Raw genomic sequence first — 18,268 nt, forward strand, 5'->3', positions numbered from 1 at the left:
TCTCTCTTCTCCTCCAATTCCCCCCTCCTCCTTTCTCTCGAAGAATGCAGTTCTTCCCATAAAGCAACCTCGCCAAGGCCGACGATCCTCTCAGTACCTTGTCTCTTCCCCTCACCCATGTCCATTTCCCTACTACCCGTCGAGGTTCTGGAGCCCATCCTCGACCTCGCCATTCGACCTTCGACGTCGGAGGGAGCTTTGATCCTGCTCGTTTGTACTCTTTGGCATAACATAGGAAGGGAAAGACTGTACGAGCATGTCACGGTTAGTTTCGATTTTCAAGAATAAGTGAGGAGGAGAGTCGTAGGAAGGGAAGCAAGAAACGAGTCGAGCTGACAGACCGAATCCCTTCTCTCCCTCTTCTCTCAGCTCTCCAGTCAAGCAGGCTACGACTCCTACTTCCTCCTCGGTGGATCCAAAGCCTCCTGGCGTCCCTTAGCTCAAGCTCAACGAGCCCTCGACTATCAGAACCTACGATCCCTCCACCTCCGATTCGGACCCCTTCAGAAGCTCCCCTTCTCCCTCTCCTCCCACAACCCCCTCCCGCCCTACCTCCCTCGCTTCCCAAACCTCAAACTCATTCATCTGGACCTCGCTAAAGGATCTTCCTACCTCTCCTGTCGACCCAAACCAATGGCCAGGAGGGTAGCTAAGTTGATAGGAGGATTCAGCCCCGAGACGTTCATCCTGGCGAGGAGCAGCTCAGCAGAGATCAGTTTGAGCGCTGTGATGCCTCATCATCTTAGGAAGACGAAGTATCTGTTGTTGGCGAGTCATCATATCTCGCATCTACCGAGTTTGACGCCGCAGAGCTGTCCGCAGATGAGGAAGAGTGAGTCTCAGACCAAGTCGTTCTCGTTGTCGTCGCTGCTTCATTTGGGTCTCAGCGCTGACCGACCTTATAACTTCTTGTTTTGTTCCTCGTTAGTTCGAGTGATTCCCTACCCAGCAGTGCGGACTCGAGATCTCAAGATCCTTTGTCTGGGCTTGAGAGGAGGAGGAGTTCGAGTCGAGGTTCGATGGGTTCGGAGGGAGGAAGAGAACTGGTGGGATCGAGTGAGTGTTCATCCCTCCTACCACGAACATACGCACGCTGGAAGCAGACTTTCCAACGGTAGAGGGACTCTTTCCTTCACCGAGAAGGACAGACGACCCGAAACCGAACTGACGACCTTCCCCTCCTCTTTTCTTTTCCTTTCGGTTGGTTCGACAGGAGATGCGAGAGGGCATGGAGGTCGAAGTAGGGTTGGCTAGAGAGTCGGGAGAGGAATGGGTGCAGGGAGTGGAGCTGTTGAGGGAGGGAGAGGAGGAGGAGGAAGGGGACACTTTGGTGTTGGAGAGGGAGAGGGACGAGGAAGAGGATTGACTTTGACCGACGTAGTCTATCGAGGGTGTTGCGATCTCGAGTTTATGTTTTGTTTACGTTTGTATTCAGCCTTCGGCTTGTATTGTTTTTGTTTTTTCCATCTCTCTTTCTGTCCGGAGTTGAGATTTGAGCGCGTCTCGAGCTTCCCGCTTCTTTCCCTGAAGTCACTGCCTCTCTCCCGGAAAGGTTTCGGCTACTTCCTTAGGCTCTGCGCACCCCAGAGTGACGCCAGTGTCTTTGTCCCAGAACGAAAATAGGAGTTTTCTGACGAGCGACGGGGAGCGACGGCCAAACCAAGCAGATTCAGTTCGCTGCCTTCCTTCTAACAAGGGCGACCGGACTGGAGATTAAAGTAGTCGCACACTAATACAAAGAGAGGTCGGGGAAGGTTGGATAGACTACGCAAGAGTAACAACCTGAGCGGCCGAACGAACAAAACAGAAGGCGACGCGTCCCGGCCTGCCTCCCTCTCTCTCTCCCCTTGCTCTTCGTGCTCTTCGCACCCAGGCGCGACTCTGACGCAACATCCTCAATAAACCAATACCGAGCTACTCCGACTTCCGTCATCGTCTACAGCAAATCTGGCGGAGAGAAACGAAGAGAGGATCGAAAGAGTCAGAACGAGGTCCGCGCTTCGGCCTTCTCCCTTCACTCTCCTCCGGCAACTCACGTTAAAGCTTCTTCTTCTACTACTCCCAAATCACCTTTCCCTCTTCGCTGTCACCCTTCGGATCCACCCACTCCCATCTTCCCTCGTTCTCCCCTTCGCCCTTCCTCGAATCCGCACCTCCCCTCCTGATCTCCCTCGTCTCCTTCAACCACCACTTCAGATCTTCCGCTACGACCTTGTCGAACCCGATCAACTTGACTCCCATCCCCTTGATTGTCCTCTGACTCGTCCAGAACGACGAGAACTCCCCTGTGGTCATGGTGTGGTCTGTCGTCGTCGCTCCTCCTCCTCCTTCTCTCGCTCTCGTCCAACCGTGCTCGCTCAGACCTTGAGGATCGAAGATCAAGACGAGCGTAGGTGCGAGGTTGCCATACTCGGATGAGTAGCCTAGCGGGGATCCGAGGTGACGAGAGAGTCGGAGGGATCGAAGGAGGGAGAGGGAGGAGGAGATGGTTCGAGGAGTGGTTCGAGCGAGGAGGTAGATGAAGAAGGCCGTTCGGGAGAGGAGGACGGAGAGCTTGATGGCGATGGCGACTTCTCCGAGGAGGAAGGTAGAGGAGAGGGTTCCATGCTGAGTCCGAAGGGTTTCTTTGAGGGAGGCCAAACCGAGAGGGGAGAGCGAGTTGAGTCGTTCGAGTCGACGAGCTCCGGCTGCGTCGACGTCGTTGTGGTTGTAGTTTTGGTGAGAGGCTGGGGATTCAGTGAGGAACGAGAGCATGGGGAGTTGCTTCGAATCTGGGATTCGAAGTCTGCAAAGGACGTCCTCGTCTTCGTCTTTCATGAGCAGATCGCGTCGAACAGGAACCTCCGCCGTCTCGACGACGATCCTCAGCTCCTCAACGCATGCCCAACGACGTTTCCCTTCCTCTCCTTGAACGAGAAGTCCAGTATCCTTGTGGAAGAGGAGGATCCAGTCTTGAGGACGAGTGAGGGTGACGATCCTCCAGAAGAAAGGGAGGCAGATCTGACGGATCGAGTGGGAGACGAGGAGGAGGGGAAGGGGACTGAACCTCGAGGGATGAAGGGAGGGCGACAGCGAGTAGAGAGGAGTAGAAGGGAGGAAGGCGAACTCGAGGATCAAGTGAAGGATCTCCAGAGGGAAAGAGAGGGGAGGGAGAGCCATCCGAGGAGATTGAGCTGGTTGGAGGGGAAGGAGAGGAAGGAGGAGAGGTTTCGAATTGAGCTCACAAAAGTGCGGACTCAATTCCTGGGTTATCAGTGCCTACTTACGTCAAACCAAATCACTTTCGCCCTCTGGGAATTTGTTGATCTTTCGGCTTGTACCTTTCTCCATCTCCTCGTACTGTATTTTCTCTTCAGAGCATCAACGTCGGGCTGTTGTTTTGATCTCCCTGGTTCTCCCTCCTTCGCAACCTTCATCTCTTCTTGGCCTTCTCGAGCCTGGGCTAAGGCGGTTGTGTTTTCGAAAGAAGCCTTCAAAGACGAGGGATCCGACTACGACACTCTCGATACTGACGTTGGCGAAGCTGAGAGGAAAGAGGCGAGTTCGAGGCAGAGGGTCGAGACGTCAACCCGTCGATCGACGAACGTGGCCAACGAAGCCTTTATTAAGGATCGAGACGTTTCGTATCTTGAAGCAAGGGTCTCCCTCGAACTCACTGGGCTTTCGAAAGCGGCGAACTCTTTGAGCGGTAGCCAAAACATGCCAATCAAGGGACTCAAGGACCGTCCGTCGCGTCCTGACCCTTCTCCTTCCCTGCCTCCCCTAGATCCATCCCCAACCCTCTAAACTTGACCCTGCTGATTTCCCTCTTAGACACTACCATCTCCTGCTTCAACTCCCTCCTCCTCGCCTCCTTCTCCTCCCCTTCCTCCATCCCCTCCAACTCCCTCTGCCTTTCTTCCTTCCTCTCCTGCCTCTTGTCCCAGAGCCCGTTCAACTCCCTCTCCAGCTTCCTCCTCTCCTCCCCGTTCCCCATCCTCTCCCAAAGCGCTTTGCTCTCCAAATCCCACAGGAACCACTGCCTCTCCTCCCCGGTCTCCATCGAAGCGAGCTTCTCCTCGACTCTGACCCTCTTCCTCTCCAGCGGACTCAAATCGTTCATGTACTGCGCTCGTTGGATCGACTCGTAGTACTCTGCTCGAGCTTCGTCCGAGGGTAACGAGGCTGCTTTCCTTCGGATCCGAGCTTGTCGTTTCCAGGCTTCCTGCTCCTCGACGGGGAGGGAATCGAGACCGTCGAACCATTCGAGTTGGTTCGCCTTCATTCGAATTTGACGAGGGGAGAGCGTGGAAGGATCGGGAGGGGGTGGAGGGGTGTCGTGGCCGAAGAGGAGGGGTGTGGAGGAGGACGAGGAGGGAGAGGAGGAGGGGGGGGAGAAGGACAGGGAGTCTGGCTCGAGACCGTAGGCAGCGTCCTTCTTCTTTTGTCGAAGAGGATGGACTCGATGGGTTGAGCCGGAGGATGGAGAGGGGTTGGTCGGGCTGAGTTCGAACTATAGAAAGGTGAAAGGGATCGAGGGACGGATCAGCAAGCGTCGTAGAAGAAGCAGAAGGAAGGGAAACCAAAACGAACCGCTTGCTTCCTTTGTCGGCTCGCTGCCGTTAGAGAAGCTTTCGTCTTGAATCGAACGGATACCACAGATGAAGGGCCTGCTGCTACGGATACATAGAGGGGTGCTGAAGGGAGGGAGAGTCGAAGGAGGCAGCGAGACATGGCGGAAGGAGGAGCGAGTGGCCGTTTGGAGGGAAGGAAGAAAGAGGTGAGCTTGAAGAGTCGGGCAGGTTTCGTTGTCAAGGAGATTGGTGAGCTCCTCGTTTTCGGAACAAGAAAAATTCACGGTCAGTTGTTGAAGCTGATTGCACGCCTTTGGGATAAGGATAAAATTATCTCGCTCTTGCCTTTTTTGTCAGCAGAGATGGCCGACTCGTGAGAGGGCCTCCGTCGAAAAGCAAGAGCTGCCGTTTTCACCTTCCTTCCCTCAACCCATCACCCTCCCTTACAACTCCTTTCGCCGTTGGATCGAAACCGTAGAGACGTTTCTCTCTCTCTCCCGTCCCTCTTGGATCCCCTTCTTGTTGGATGCTCCTATCCGCCAGACGGCTCGCTCGATCTCTTCAGCGTCTTTCCTCCTCGTCGTCCTCCTCCTCGTCGGTTGACCCTTCTTCATCGTCCTCGTTCCTTCGGATCGGAACAGTCGGAGCCGAACGTATAGGCAGGAGATGGATCGGATCCGATAGCAGTCGAGACAAGGAGTCGGAGAGTGTGGAAGTTGAAGTCTTTGTGAGTTGTTGAGCTCGGAGAGAGGAAGGGAGGTCGAGGTCGAAGATTCCAAGGTGTTCCGATTCAGCTCGATGCAGCTTCCTGATTCTCCCTTTTTCGTCATGTTTTCTCTCTTATCTACTTCAGGATCGTACTCTCTCCGAGGAACCATCGATACCCACCGATCCTTCATCGCGGGACGGCGGCGAGAGCTCAACATCGGAACCTCTCCTTCCTCCTCCTCCTCCTCCTTCCTCGCCTCTCCCTCCTCCCCCTCCATCATCTTCACCGGATCTCGTCCCTCCTCCATCGACGTCGCCTTTCTTCCCCCCTCCACTCCGTCCTTCATCGGGCCCTCGTTCGTCTTCAATCAACTCGGGTCCCCTCGATCTCGATTCGAATCCCTCCTCGTCCTCAAGCCCTCCTCCTCCCCTCTCCTTCTCTTCCCCAACCCGGCCGCTCAAATCCAGCTACCGGCCACCTCCCATTGCCCTCGTTTTCCCCAAGGACGAAGACCCGATATTAAGCCCTCCTCCTCGTCTTCGACCTCGCGCATCCCTCAGCGTCAATCCCGAACCTACCTCGCACGACGTCCCTCCCCACCTCCGAGCACTCTCGATGGACAAACGTTCGGAAGGAGCAGAGAAGCAACTCAGGCCGGAATCCTCGTCGTCATCGTCTATTGCGTCTTTCGTCGGCGCCTTCATCTCTTCCAAAGAGTCCAAGACGAAGGAACAGCCGGAAGCAGGACGCGTCGTTCCTTTCTCACCACCCCCACGTCCCAGCACCACAAGAGCACCCTCTTCTATCCCTTCCAACCGTCTCAATCCTCTTCCTACTCCTCCTGCCTTCCTCACATCGAAACGGATCGCTCCTCCTCACACATCCCTTGCATCCTCCAAGTCGAACCTACCAACTCGATCCTCAACGACGCGTCACAAGAAACTTTCAATCCCTCCCCCACTCCCCCTGTCCCCCAACTCTCCATTTGATGTCAATCGACCCTCTTCCGTCCCTCCTCCTCCTCCCCGTCCTACCACCTCAAAGTCAAAGCGGACGAAGAAGGTCGAGCCGGAGCCCGAAGAACCCTCGTCGGTCTCGCTTCTCTTCAACGCCTTCATGAGCTCGAGGGCAGCTCCTGCGAAGGAACAACAGGTTGAAGCGGTCTCGGAGAAGGAAGATGTGTCTCCAAAATTCGCTCAATCGGTACCCACCCCTCCTCCCTCTTCCCCAACACCGTTCGCCTCGTCCTCCCTCCCATCACCCTCGCCGCCTCCTCCTCCCTCGTCGAACTCGCATTCAGCAGTCGTCCGGCGCCTCGCAAAGCCACCCACGCAGGTCAAGAAGATTCAGCCGAGGCCTGTTTCTTTCATCACCGCTATCGTGGAGGCGTCCAGGAAGTCGAAGGACATCGGATCGGAGTCGGAGAAGTCCAAGTCAACGGACGCGTCGTCGGTTCCTCCGCCTACCCCTCTCATCCAGCGACCTTTCCTCTCGCCCCAACCATCATCGTCGACCAAACTTCCTATCTCCCCACCCTCCTCGTCGACGCCTCCAAGGAGTCCGTCCAAACCTCTCGGAGTCAAGAGGAACAAGGTCGAGCCGACGAAGTCGACGATCTCGATGCTTCCCAAGGAGCTCAACCGCCCAGAGGAGAGGGTCGCTCTTCCGGTTTCGTCGGTTCCTCTACGATCGAGATCTCCTCCACCAACTCCAGTCGCTACGCCCTTCCTATCATCCTCCATTCCTTCTTCAGCGACCCCTCCTCCTCCTCCTCCTCCTTCGCCGAGACCCTCCTTCATCGCCCGACCCTCACTATCTTCTCCTCGACCTCAACGGACGGAAGTCAAGAGGGTCGAACCGAGGCCAGCTTCTAAGATCATGGCGATGTTCGAAGAGTTCACTCGTTCGAAGGAGGAGGTCGTTCTTTTCTCGTCGCTGGAGGAGGTGGTGAGCAAGAAACCGTTCTCTTTGGTCCCTCCTCGATACCCACCCTCTACACCAACGCCTCCCATCGCCACTCCCTCCGAATCCACTTCGATCCCTCCCTCCGCAACTCCCCTCCCTCGTTCAGTAACCTCTACTCCTCCTCCTCCTCCTCCTCCGGATCCCTCGTTCGTCGCTCCTCCCGCGTCGTCGTCTTCTGGAATCAACCTGGAGGAGGTCAAGAACGCGGTACCGAAACCAGCGTCTACGATCTTGGCTCTTTTCGAGGAGTTCACTCGGTCGAAGGAACTCCCTTCCTTCAAGGACAAGAAGACGGAGGTCGCGTCGAAGGAGAACGCTCCATCCTCTTCTCCCTCCGTTGGGGCATCTTCACCATCGCTCCTCACCTCCGTCTTCTCATCTCCACCCGAGGAAATCGAAGAATCAACAGAACCTGAACCCTCGTCCACCGACTCGCCGCCGTACGAGTCGTCCCATCGATCGAAGGAACCCACCGTTCTCGAGAAAGAGGTCCAGGTCGCGTTGAACCCTCCTCCTCCACCACCACCTCCTCCACCACCACCACCAAAGGCTCGTCTACCTTTCTCTTCAGCCCTGCCCACCCCTCCAGCGCCACCTCCACCGTCTCCTCGTCGTCCAACGAAGAAGGTCAAGCAGCGAGTCGAGTCGTTCCAGGAGAAACGGAGGGCCATCCTGTCGTCAGCGACTCGGATCCTCGTCGAGGATTCCAAGGATTCAATGCAGACGTCGAAGCAGGAATCGGAGGTCCGCTCAAATCCTGTTCCATCGCCTCGGACACGCTCGGCCCCTCGCGTCGTTTCGAGCCTTCCTCCTCCTTCACCTCTACCCTTCTTCATCGCTCCTCGTGCCACCTCGATACCACCACCACCACCACCCCTCCCTCCTCCGGTGAAGAGTGTCCCTCCCCCGATGATCGAACCCATACCACCATTTTCCCTTACATCCTTGTTCGACACTTTCGACGAAACGGACGCGCCCTCGGATCATCCCTCACCACCTACCTCCTCCTCCTCCATCAATCTGCCGACCACCTCTTCTGTCAAGGTCTCTCCGCCGCCGGCTTTCCTCACGATGACGAACAAAATCGTCGACGAAACGGACGCGTCTTCGGATCATCCCTCCTCTCCTTCCTCCTCCTCCTCCACCAACCGGCCGAGCACCTCTCCTACCAAAGTCTCATCGCCACCGGCTTTCCTCTCGAAGACGAAGCCGAAGAAGCAGTCGAAGAAGAAGGTCGAACCTCGCTCCTCCCTCCTCAGCCGCTCCTCAGGATCCAAAGTCGCCTCGATCCCACCTCCACTCCCTCCAGCACCCACGACTTCTCACTCCTCGCCGTTCATCTCCCCACCCTCGTTCCTCAACGCCCCTCCTCCTCCTTCCACACCCTCGGGAACCTTCAAATCGCCTTCGTCGGAATCACTCCAATTCGACAAGTCTCCAGCGCCTCCCTCCAACCTCTCTCTCCTCTTCGATGCTCTCGTTCGGGAGGAGGAGGAGAAAGCCAACCTCAGGAAGGCAAAGTCGAAACCGATCCAGCAGAAGTCCCAACTCAAGCAGGAATCAACGACCAACCGGTCGTCTCGTCCCCTCTCTCTTCCTCGCTTTCTCGCCACCCCACCACCACCCCTCCGATCCATTCCCAAGTTCCTCCAACCCTCCATCGGCCCCGAACTGACGAAGTCGAAACAGATTCAGCAGCAGCACCCACGGAAGCAGGAACCAACGACCAACTGGCCTTCTCGTCCCCTTCTCCTTCCTTCCTCGCTCGCCACCCCATCACCACCGCCACTTCGATCCGTTCCCAGGTTCATCCGAGGACCCTCCGTTGGCGCTGAGTTCATAGGAGGAAGGATCGATTCGACGACGAGGACGACGACGACGGGCGGAGACAGCACCGCGCCTTTTGGGATGGAGCGTCCTTTGAAGGAGGAAGGGAGGAAGTGGTTCATCAGAGCTGGAGAGTAAGAGGGACAAGCTTGGGATGGGATGAGACGAGTAGGAAGGGGATGGATCGGGTCGGGTCTGGATGGAAGGGTGAACGAGGTCGGTGGGCGAGGGAAGGACGCGACTTGAGTGAGTTTTCTTTTCTTCCTTCCTTTCCCATTTCCTTTCCTTTTTTTTCGCCGACAGCACTACAATCGATTGACCTTCGTCTTCTTTTCACTCGATCTAGGTTTCGGCGGATGCTCGGTCGACGTTGGCCGTTGATCTCGAAGGAAGGGTGGTTGGTTGGGATGACGAGAGGAGGTGGAAGGGAATCGAAGGGCTCGGGTGTAGGGAGGAGCAGGGACGGAACGACGGAGGGGAGTAGGAGGTTCGGACGAGGTTGGATCTCAGGGGAGCTGGGAGGTGCAGAGGGTGTGGAACTGTAGATGATTTCGTGAGTCTCCGATTTCTCTTCGTTCTTGTTTTTCGTTCTTGTTCGACGAGCTCCATCGCTGACGGGTTTTCCGCCGCGGCTCCTTTTCATTTAGGCACTCTGCTCGCTGCTCCTGGACCAGCTCAGCTCGCTGGAGGTATGAAGGGAGCGGGAGGGATGTGAGGAGGAAGGTCGGGAAGGACGCGTCGCATTGTGTTTTCGTTCGTTCAGTTTGTTTTTCGTCTCTCTCAGTTCTTCTTCTTCATCTCTTTTGGTTCCTTTACGTCATACTCCTGCTACTACATCATCTCCTTTCATCGCATTACTTTGTATCTACACGCTTTCATCCTTCTGCTCTTAGAGGTATTCAACGAACTGCATCTGCTTCGGTCTCTCTCTCTCTTCTAGCTCCGAAGGTTCAGCAAAGAAAAGCAAGTCGTCGTATCGTCATAAAAAAAGAAGGTATCGAAGAGAGACAAGGGTACGTAGAGAAACATAGCAAAGAGATGAAGAGAGAGAGAAGGAAATGCCAAAAAGGAGTCGTCTACAGACGCGTCGAAGGGATGGAGGGAAGAGAAGGTAACGAGGAGAACCCGAGACTGGCAAAGATTCCTTCCCCTTTGACGTTGGCGATTTTGGTCATGATGGTTCGTTCCGGTGCTGAAGGAGGGTTGATATGCCGAAAGGAGGAGCAGCCGAAGGAAAGAAGGTCAGCTTGAGCGGAGAGGAGCGACGAGGAAAGGAAAGGAAAGGAAAGGAAAGGAAAGGAAAGGAAAGGGACGGAGAGAGAGAGAGAAGGACGAACGATCTCCGAGTTGTTCCTCCCTGATCCTCCGCTTGATGTTCTCCATGATCTCGTTGACCGACGTTCGATCGAGGTTGTCCCTAGAAAGGAAGAAAGAAGAGCAGAGAGAAGAAGCGTCAGCCTCGATCCGAAAAGCGACATCGAACGAAGGAAGGAAGAGAAGGGGAAAAAAAAGGACGAAGATATCCCCAGACTCACCTCGCTCTCAGCAACCCTTCCACAAACATCAAGTTCGGCCCATGAGCCTTGGCGAACGTCCAGTAATCCAAAAACAACATCTCCTTCGAAGCCTCGAGCAACGCCAGCACCATCTCCACCACCTCGAAGTTGATCTCCAAATCCTCCTTCTGCTTGAACTCGCAAAAGAACTTGAACGCCTCCCCGATGTCGTCTCGGATCCTATCGACGGCGACCGACATCTTGAGTTTCGAGCACTTTCGCAGAGCCGAGAGGTAGATGACGAGGAAGGTGTCGAGGGTGTCCTCGAGGAGGAGGTCGAAGATGGAAGGGTTGAGGTGTTCCTGGTAGTCGGAGAGATAGTCTCTCATCGTTTCGACGACGAGAGCCATGGGACGATCCGAGTACCACGCTGGCGTGAAGAAGGTTTTGGTGGCGACCTTGACGTCGTTGAAAACGAGATCGATGAGGGACTGGGTGCACGTCTTTGCGACGTCGAGGTATCCGTCGATGGCGTCGTTGATCTTGGCTGAGATGATGACCTTGTACTTTTCCGAAACGATGGGTTCCAGTCGAGCGGAGAGGGCCTCTGCGTAGTCGGCCGACTTGATCTGGTCGTTGGCGAGAGCGACGACGTACTCGACCAGTCCTGGGGGTACTTCGTCGGGCTTCTCCATGACCTTCTTGACCTCCTGGTCGACGAGGAAGATGAACCTCTCCTGGGTTTGACGCACGACTCGGTTGGCCTCGGTAACGACGCGAGCGAGGACTCCTCCTTGACCTGAGTCGGCGGCGAGATCGACCTGTTGGTTCACCATCTGGAACATGATGACGGCTCCCGACATCCCGTAGAGTCCTCCTTCCTCGATCTCAACCGGTTGATCCCTAGCGACGAAATCGTGCTCCTCGTCCTTCATCAGGTTCTTCGTCCATTCGTCCATCTTCTTGACGATGAGTCCGACGTAGTCCTCGATGAGCTCCTGCTCCTTCCCTCCGAGGAGAGGTGGCTGGATCCATCCTGGAGGAATCTCGAGTTCCTTCATGCTGGCCTTGTACTCCTTGATCCACGAGTGAAGTTGGAGGAGGATCGACGCTTCCGGAACCGACGCGACGATCTTTTGGAGGACGATGTCGAGGTTCTTGTGGTAGGCTTTGACGTAGAAGGCGTGGATGTCGTAGTCGGGAGGGAAGCAGGGTACGACGTCCGATTCGATTCGAATGAGGTCCTTGTAGATCCACCCGAGGTCCTCGATGAAGTCCGAAGGGTTGTCGACGTCTGGGGAGAAGGAGTTGGCGAACGTCGAAGCGACCGAGTCCGAGAGGCATTTGATGAGCTTGTGACGGTAGTGCTTGATGGTACGAGCTTCGGCTTGCATGGACCTGTGGAAAAGGGAAGTGAGATTGGGTCAGAGAAGGGAAGGGAGAGGAGAGAAGGAAGGAAGGACGCGTTCGAGCTCACTTGAACTTGGCCGCGACGTCTGACTTTGCTCGTTTGATGAGCTTCATCGCTGCAGCCTGAGGAGAAGGGAAAGAAGATCAGCTTGGGATCCTCGAGCTACTCCAAAAGTACAAGCGACTGACCTTCTCATCCTCCCTTCCCTCAGCCTCACAGATCTTCAAGATCTTGACCACCGTGTCCATCCTCCCTTCTCTGACGAGCTCGAGCACCATCCCTGCGAGCTCCCAGATCCAAGCGTCAAAGTCCCTGACGACCTTGTCGAGCTTCTCGAAGTAAGCCTTGACGGTGACGAGATCCTCGGAGGTTCCCTTCTTGGCCTGGTGCAGAGTTTCGTTCCTGAAAGCTTCGAGACGGAGGAGTTGGAAGTGACAAGGAAGGAGGTTGGGTTGAGGAGCGAGAGGACCGTCTCGGGTGGAGTCGTTGAGGAGGGAGGAGCAGAGGGAGACTTTGGAGGAGATCTCTTGGAAGGATTGGACCATCTCTTCCGTCTGAGCGAAGTTTCGATGGACGTGGGAGACCTGCAAAGGAAAGGGAGGGGTTCAAGGTGAGCTCGAGGTCATCGCTTCCTTCCTTCTCTCTCTCTCTCCCTCTCTCTCTCCCTCTCGTCCTTCCAAAAACAAATAGGCGTGATACTCACTCTACTGATCTTCTTGAAAGCCTTAACCTCGTTCCCTGGATCCTGGCATAGCTTCTCCACTTTGATCATCTCCTCTTCGACGGCTTGGAGGTTCGCCTTCGCCGCGACGAGCTTCCTCAGTCCGTCCCTCGTAGCATCCAGCTGAAGACGAGTAGATTCCGAGAGTTTGGACTGGATAGACAGGGACTCTTTGGCGAGCTTCTTGCGAAGAGAAGGGAGTTTGTGGAGATCGTCGGGACTGTCGAAACGAGAGAGGGAAGGAAGGGGAGGAGGTCAGCTTCAGCGAGCTCGTCTCGTATTCTGGGCCGACTGAAGGAAGAAGGTAGGTGCTCACGATTTAAGGATTTCTGAAATAGCTTGAGAGGCCGTTAAGGTAGTCATGATCGAAGGGTTTCAAGAGAGGGAGGACCAGGCCATCCGACGATGGAGAGAGGGAAGGGAAAGGAAGGAAGGAGAGAGCTCGTCGTCGTTTGAAGTTCAAGTGATGAGCTCGGCGTCTTTCTTCTCTCGACGTCTCGACCACGACCATCGAAAACGGACCAAAAACTGCAATCACGAAAAAAAGAAGGACTAGAAAACATCTAGATCTCCTCACCTCTAGACTAGTCTACTATAAACCACCCTCCATCCTCCCTCAAATCCACCTCTCCAACGTCCCGCCTCCCAACGGCCTCACACACCTCCCGTCCTCCAACTTTTTCCCAAACTCCAAACACTCCCTGACCCTCTCCTCCCTCCCTTCCTGCAGTTCGCACACCTTGGCCAAGAAGTACCACGCTTCCGAGCAGTCCCACCCGTTCCCCTGCGTGAGCGAGTTGAGCGTCCCGTGTGCGAGAGCGAGGTTCGTTTTCGGAGGCGTGAGCAGGTAGAGACGGGCGAGGTGGACTTGGGCCGGGAGGGAGAGCGGGTCGAAGACGAGAGCTTTGATGAAGCATGAGATGGCGAGGGTCGGGGAGGAGAGGAGGTCGTGGTACAACCCGAGCTGATCGAAAGAAAAGGAGGGGAAGATGGTTCGAGGGAGGGCGGTCAGTACTAGAACGAGAGAGATACGTCCAAGAAAAAACGAGAAAAAGAAGGAAACGAAAAGCTCACCTGAACCCAAACCTCAGGATTCGTCGCGTCCAACACCTCCGCCTCCTGAATCGCCGCCAACGCCGACTCCAACTTCCCCCACCTCCTGAACGTCGCAGCACTCATCAACCACAGCTGACTGAGCAGCCTCGTCTCCCTCGGCGTCCGACCTGAAGGTTCCTGGTCGAGAGCAGGAAGAACGGGAGGAAGAACGGGAGGGTCGAACGAGCCGGATCCTCCTCCACCGTACTCGGAGTGCGTTGGGGATGGACGACGGGATCGAGAGTGGATGGAGGAAGCGTTGGAGATGGACCGACGAGGACTTCCGTCGATTCGGAGGGAGTTGAGAGCTAGTGGTGAGAGGAGGAAGACGGAAGAGGGAGGTCAGGACGAGCGCACGTCGACGAGAACGAGAGGGGAGAAAACGAAAACGAAAACGAAACGCACCGAGCGACGAAGCCGACTGACGAGCAATCTGTAGACGACTGAGCGAAGCTGACCGTCCTAGACCGTGGTGTCGTCCCGAAGACGGCGAGAGGAGATGTTTCGGCAGGAACCGTTGCTTCCTGTGATGATCTCGATGAGCTCCCTCCGACTGAGCGACCGACATGTTGTTCAAACTCGAGCTCGACGATCCAGGAGTTCCTGTTCCGACGATGGGTATCGACTTCCCGTTGGGAGCTTCGATGTTGACTTCTGGTGGTGGTGGTGGTGGTCGGTTGACTGAAGTAAAAGAAGAGTCAGCGACGAGAGAAGAAGGACGATCGAGAAAAGAAAGACGCGTCTGTCGAGACTCACTCGTCAGATTCCCAACTCCCTTCTCCACAGACGAAGCCTCCCCATTCGTTCCCTTCTCACCCGCCAACACCTCCTTCTCATCTCCATCCTGACTCCTAGGACCATCATAACTCCTCTTCTCCACTGTCCCGAAATCCACCCTCCTCAACCCCGACGACGTCGACCTCGTCCCAGCAACCGAAGACGCTCCGTTCGTCTCCAACGTCTCCGACCTCGGCACTCCTCCAGCTTTCGATGCCGGAGCAGAAGGAGGAGGAGGAAGAACCTTCCCACATCGAGCAGAGAAGAAAGCGAAGAGTTCCTGCTGACGTTCCATGGCGACTTCGGGACCTTCGAGACGTTCGACGATGACGGTTTGGGTCATTCGAAGTTGGAGGACTGCCTCGAGACGCTCGGCTTTGGTTGGGAAGAGGGAAGGGTTGTAGGAGAGCAGGGAGGACATGGGGATGAGACGACCGTTGTTTCCGAGGAGGGGAGGGAGGGAGGTGGTGGTTGGTGGGGAGGAAGGATCGGAGGAGGTCGGAGGAGGAGGAGGGGGAGGAGCAGAGACGGCTGCTGGTTCGACGAAATCCTTCCTTCCCACGATCGTCGCATCTCCCTCCTCACCTCCCAGTCCTGCTCCATCCTCACCTCCAACCTCACCCTCCTCGTCTCCATCCCAGCTCTCCAGTCCAATATCAGCGACCTTTGCAGCGTCGTGCCACTTCCCCTTCGCCGTCAGGAGCAGAGTGAGGAGATGCCAGCCGTGGACGTTGGAGGGTTCGAGTTCGAGAGCGGATCGAATCGAGAGGGTCGAAGCGTCGATCTCTCGACACTCAGCTTGAGCGTAGGCGAGGTTGTAGAACGCTTTGGCGGAGGAAGGGGAGAGGAGGGTAGCGTTCGTGAGGTGTTTGAGCGCGTCGGTTTGGAGTCCTGCTCGAGCGAGAGGGTCGTGGTCTGTTGTTCGAGCAGAAGCGATATCCGAGGGAGGGAGATGTTAGTTTGGAGTTCGAAAGAAGAGAGGGAGACGCGTCAAAAGAACTGAAAGGGAGACGCACCCTTGATCACCCAAGCCATCTTCAGCAGACCCTTCGCTCCCTGAATCCTAGCCTTCAACTCCACATCCTCCTTCACCGACGTGCTCGTCTCCGACAGCTCCTCCGCCTTCTTCAAAAACTTCAATCCCTCCCTTGGATCTCCACACTCCTTCCCGATCAACCTCCCTCCAAACACGAGCGTCTCAACGAACGTCCGATCGTTGTCGCTCTCGACAGCATCGGCCTCCTTCGGCTCAGCAAGAGCACCGTTTCCATTGGGAGTTGAGGAAGAGGGAGCAGGAGAATCGGAGGTTTCTCGAGCTTTGTCGACGATCTTGACGTAGAGTTCGAAGGTTCGACGCGCGTCGAGTGGAGCGGAGGTGGCGAGGAGGAGACGAGTGAGGTGACGGAGGATGGGTTGGGAGTTGAAGGTTTGGGTTGTTGCCCACCAGAGGAGCTAAAGAAAAAGTACGAGAACGAAAGATAAGAGTCAGCTCGGAAAAAAAGAGGCGGGCCGATGCGTTGAAGCCGGTCGAGAAGGAAGGGGAGGGAAAGCGCTCAAAGCTCAAAAACTCACCTGAAGCAGCACCCCAGCCTGACTCCCCGCCCCTCTCTTCTCCCCACCTCTCTCCCAAAGTCCAACACACCCAACCACAAACTCCTCCACCTCCGCCCTCTTCTCTCCAGCCTTCGGGAATCCTCTCGCTCCTCCAGCCTCCAAGATCGCCATCCCTCGTCTCATCACTCCCTCCACCTCCTTTGCCCACCCACCATCCGAGCCTCCAAACGACGATCCTCTCGACCGACTGATCAATCCTCCTGCCGTTGACGAAGAAGCCACGGCTGAGACCGTCGAAGGCGCGTTGGAAAGCGTGGAAGGAAGAGGTTTCTCGAGAGCGAGAGCTCGAACGTAAAGCAGAAGCATGGAAGCTCTTCGTTCCGGTCGGAAGGAAGCTGGGTAGACGGTCTCGTAGAAGTGATAGGTCCTGAGCCATTTGAGAGCTTCTCTTCCTCCGAGAGTGGACGAGGAAGCGAGGAGGGATCCTCGGAAGAGAGCGTGTTCGGCCCATCGCCAGAGCTCACGATGGGAGGTGAACTCTTTGAGGATGGCTGAGGTGCTGAAGCTGGGAGTGGTGGGAGATGTGGTGGATGATGGGTTTTTGGAAGGGAAGGGGAGGGAGAGGGTGGGTAGGGTTTCGAGGAGGTGGACGGCGGAGGTGTAGGAGGCGAGGGCTGAGGGCTGGTTGGGAGGAGAGGAGAGCTCGTGGCAGAGACCTGCGGGACGGAACGAAGGGATAAGTAAAAGACGTTTGATCAGAGATGGTTTATGAGACGAGAATATACAGCGAGAAGTCATCCAGAAGAAAAAACGAAGGACGATCAAGCTCACCTTCGACGACCTTTCCTCTGACGCGTTCGACGAAGGCAGCCTCGGTTGATCCAGCTTCCTTGGACGACGGAGGAGAGATCCCCCATTCCACTTGAGTCGAGACGTTCAAAGACTCGTGGTACCGTCCGAGAGCAAGCAGATGGAAAGCTTCAAGCAGCAAAGCAGACTGCGAGAGGGAGAAGTGACGACGAGCAAGAGTGTCAGCTCTCGCCTCCTCCCTTCCCTCCTCGCACGAGAAACGAGGATAGAATCACTCACATCCTTCTCTCCCTTCACCTTCGCCTTAACCACCAGCTCCCTAACGTCCTTAAGGCCTTCCTCTACCTCTCTAATCCTCTCCTCTGGAGCTCTACAGCTCGCCCAAGGATCTCGATTCGAGGTCGGTCGACCTGAGCGGTCGTCGCCGTCGAGATCTCTCGGGTTGATGTCGTTGGCTGGAACGAACGAAGCCGGGATGGGATGCTGGGTGTGGAGATGAGGTCTGTGGTAGTGGGATGCTGTTGAGGGTTCCGAGGAGGTGGAGGAGCCGGTTGGCGTTGAGGAGGGATGGAGGGGAGGAGCTGACGAGGAGAAGGTTGAGGTTGAGGAGGGAGTGAGGTAGAGAGTGAGAGTTCGCAGGTTGAGAGCGAGAGCACCAGCTGGAAGGAAGATATAAGTCGAAGAAGAGAGTGTCAGTAGGGGGTTCGAAGCGAGGAACCGGATCGAAGAGGGCCCAAGCGGGAGGGGAGGAAGGGAGAGGAGGGAGGGTTGAGATGGTGCTCCAGCTCGTCGCTCCTTGCATATGAGCATATTTGGAGACATCCAGGAGCATCCGCACGCCTCAAAGGCTTTCTATGTATGCTTCACGTTCTTGTACTCTCTGGATGAGAGAAACAAACGAGCTTGACGGATCGAACGTGTTCTCCGCAACTGACGAGGAGCTCGCAGGCCTCCCTCCCATCTTTCTCCTCCTCCTCCCTCTCTTCCCTTCCTCTCCTCCCCACAAAACGAAAGCGTATATATAGAGAGAGAGAGACGGATCTACTCACCCGTTCCTCCTACATGCTTCTCGTACTTTCTCACGAGCTCTGCCCAAGGGAGAGCGGTTCCGTTCGGAGCTGAGGCTGGACTGGGATCAGCCCAGGTTCCTGCTGTGAGAACCTTGTCGAGTTGGTTGCTGTAGTGACGAGGTTTAGAGTCGGCCATTTGGGTCCCTCTGTGTAGGGAGAGGGTGTATGGAGAACGGGAAGGGAAGGGAAGGGTGAGGTGATGGTTAAGAGTGAACCGAAAACGATTAGAATCGGAAGTTGAGAAAGGAAAGCGATTAGGAAAGTGAGCTCAGCCCAACAG

General features: G+C 55.9%; 6 protein-coding genes across 6 annotated transcripts; 2 read left to right on the forward strand and 4 right to left on the reverse strand.

Moving 5' to 3' along the window:
• Positions 1 to 3: 3 nt before the first annotated feature.
• BDY24DRAFT_396393 (uncharacterized protein) lies at positions 4 to 1,374 on the forward strand. Its single transcript, XM_076641436.1, has 3 exons — positions 4 to 264; positions 340 to 832; positions 929 to 1,374. Exons 1-3 carry the CDS (start codon positions 118 to 120, stop codon positions 1,252 to 1,254), a joined length of 966 nt encoding a protein of 321 aa, XP_076494488.1. The 5' UTR covers positions 4 to 117; the 3' UTR covers positions 1,255 to 1,374.
• Positions 1,375 to 1,607: 233 nt separating this feature from the next.
• BDY24DRAFT_396396 (uncharacterized protein) lies at positions 1,608 to 3,214 on the reverse strand. The gene is made up of 2 exons (XM_076641437.1): positions 2,037 to 3,214; positions 1,608 to 1,947 (listed from the first exon to the last, which is right to left on the reverse strand). The coding sequence occupies exon 1, from the start codon at positions 3,157 to 3,159 to the stop codon at positions 2,056 to 2,058; it is 1,104 nt and encodes a 367-aa protein (XP_076494489.1). The 5' UTR covers positions 3,160 to 3,214; the 3' UTR covers positions 1,608 to 1,947; positions 2,037 to 2,055.
• Positions 3,215 to 3,715: 501 nt separating this feature from the next.
• BDY24DRAFT_371425 (uncharacterized protein) lies at positions 3,716 to 4,713 on the reverse strand (the record flags this gene model as incomplete). Its single annotated transcript, XM_076638158.1, has 2 exons — positions 3,716 to 4,492; positions 4,573 to 4,713. 2 exons carry the CDS (start codon positions 4,711 to 4,713, stop codon positions 3,716 to 3,718), a joined length of 918 nt encoding a protein of 305 aa, XP_076494490.1.
• Positions 4,714 to 4,758: 45 nt separating this feature from the next.
• On the forward strand, positions 4,759 to 9,446 carry BDY24DRAFT_135727 (uncharacterized protein). Its single transcript, XM_076636040.1, has 3 exons — positions 4,759 to 5,280; positions 5,407 to 9,300; positions 9,401 to 9,446. Exons 1-2 carry the CDS (start codon positions 5,080 to 5,082, stop codon positions 9,190 to 9,192), a joined length of 3,987 nt encoding a protein of 1,328 aa, XP_076494491.1. The 5' UTR covers positions 4,759 to 5,079; the 3' UTR covers positions 9,193 to 9,300; positions 9,401 to 9,446.
• Positions 9,447 to 10,008: 562 nt separating this feature from the next.
• On the reverse strand, positions 10,009 to 13,196 carry SEC6 (SNARE-binding exocyst subunit SEC6). The gene is made up of 7 exons (XM_076641438.1): positions 12,999 to 13,196; positions 12,665 to 12,902; positions 12,150 to 12,545; positions 12,028 to 12,083; positions 10,590 to 11,948; positions 10,392 to 10,471; positions 10,009 to 10,246 (listed from the first exon to the last, which is right to left on the reverse strand). Exons 1-7 carry the CDS (start codon positions 13,043 to 13,045, stop codon positions 10,131 to 10,133), a joined length of 2,292 nt encoding a protein of 763 aa, XP_076494492.1. The 5' UTR covers positions 13,046 to 13,196; the 3' UTR covers positions 10,009 to 10,130.
• BDY24DRAFT_396410 (uncharacterized protein) lies at positions 13,197 to 18,203 on the reverse strand. The gene is made up of 9 exons (XM_076641439.1): positions 17,968 to 18,203; positions 17,198 to 17,577; positions 16,940 to 17,105; positions 16,127 to 16,824; positions 15,571 to 16,006; positions 14,534 to 15,469; positions 14,183 to 14,458; positions 13,757 to 14,085; positions 13,197 to 13,646 (listed from the first exon to the last, which is right to left on the reverse strand). The coding sequence occupies exons 1-9, from the start codon at positions 18,122 to 18,124 to the stop codon at positions 13,299 to 13,301; spliced, it is 3,726 nt and encodes a 1,241-aa protein (XP_076494493.1). The 5' UTR covers positions 18,125 to 18,203; the 3' UTR covers positions 13,197 to 13,298.
• Between the last annotated feature and the right edge of the window lie 65 nt (positions 18,204 to 18,268).

Source organism: Mrakia frigida (assembly GCF_051309035.1).
Source record: "Mrakia frigida strain ATCC 22029 unplaced genomic scaffold BDY24scaffold_26, whole genome shotgun sequence".
Taxonomy (NCBI): Eukaryota; Fungi; Basidiomycota; class Tremellomycetes; order Cystofilobasidiales; family Mrakiaceae; genus Mrakia; species Mrakia frigida.

Coding starts and splice junctions, on each gene's coding strand:
- BDY24DRAFT_396393 (XM_076641436.1), top strand. CDS start 118: ATGTCCATTTCCCTACTACCCGTCGAGGTTCTGGAGCCCATCCTCGAC. Junction 265..339: donor GACTGTACGAGCATGTCACG/GTTAGTTTCGAT, acceptor TCGAGCTGACAG/ACCGAATCCCTTCTCTCCCT. Junction 833..928: donor CTGTCCGCAGATGAGGAAGA/GTGAGTCTCAGA, acceptor GTTCCTCGTTAG/TTCGAGTGATTCCCTACCCA.
- BDY24DRAFT_396410 (XM_076641439.1), bottom strand. CDS start 18,124: ATGGCCGACTCTAAACCTCGTCACTACAGCAACCAACTCGACAAGGTT. Junction 17,106..17,197: donor AGGTGAAGGGAGAGAAGGAT/GTGAGTGATTCT, acceptor TCCCTCTCGCAG/TCTGCTTTGCTGCTTGAAGC. Junction 14,459..14,533: donor GGGAGTTGGGAATCTGACGA/GTGAGTCTCGAC, acceptor CTTTTACTTCAG/TCAACCGACCACCACCACCA.
- BDY24DRAFT_396396 (XM_076641437.1), bottom strand. CDS start 3,159: ATGGCTCTCCCTCCCCTCTCTTTCCCTCTGGAGATCCTTCACTTGATC.
- SEC6 (XM_076641438.1), bottom strand. CDS start 13,045: ATGACTACCTTAACGGCCTCTCAAGCTATTTCAGAAATCCTTAAATC. Junction 12,546..12,664: donor CTTTCAAGAAGATCAGTAGA/GTGAGTATCACG, acceptor TTTCCTTTGCAG/GTCTCCCACGTCCATCGAAA. Junction 10,247..10,391: donor GGAGGAACAACTCGGAGATC/GTTCGTCCTTCT, acceptor ACCCTCCTTCAG/CACCGGAACGAACCATCATG.
- BDY24DRAFT_135727 (XM_076636040.1), top strand. CDS start 5,080: ATGCTCCTATCCGCCAGACGGCTCGCTCGATCTCTTCAGCGTCTTTCC. Junction 5,281..5,406: donor GTGTGGAAGTTGAAGTCTTT/GTGAGTTGTTGA, acceptor TATCTACTTCAG/GATCGTACTCTCTCCGAGGA.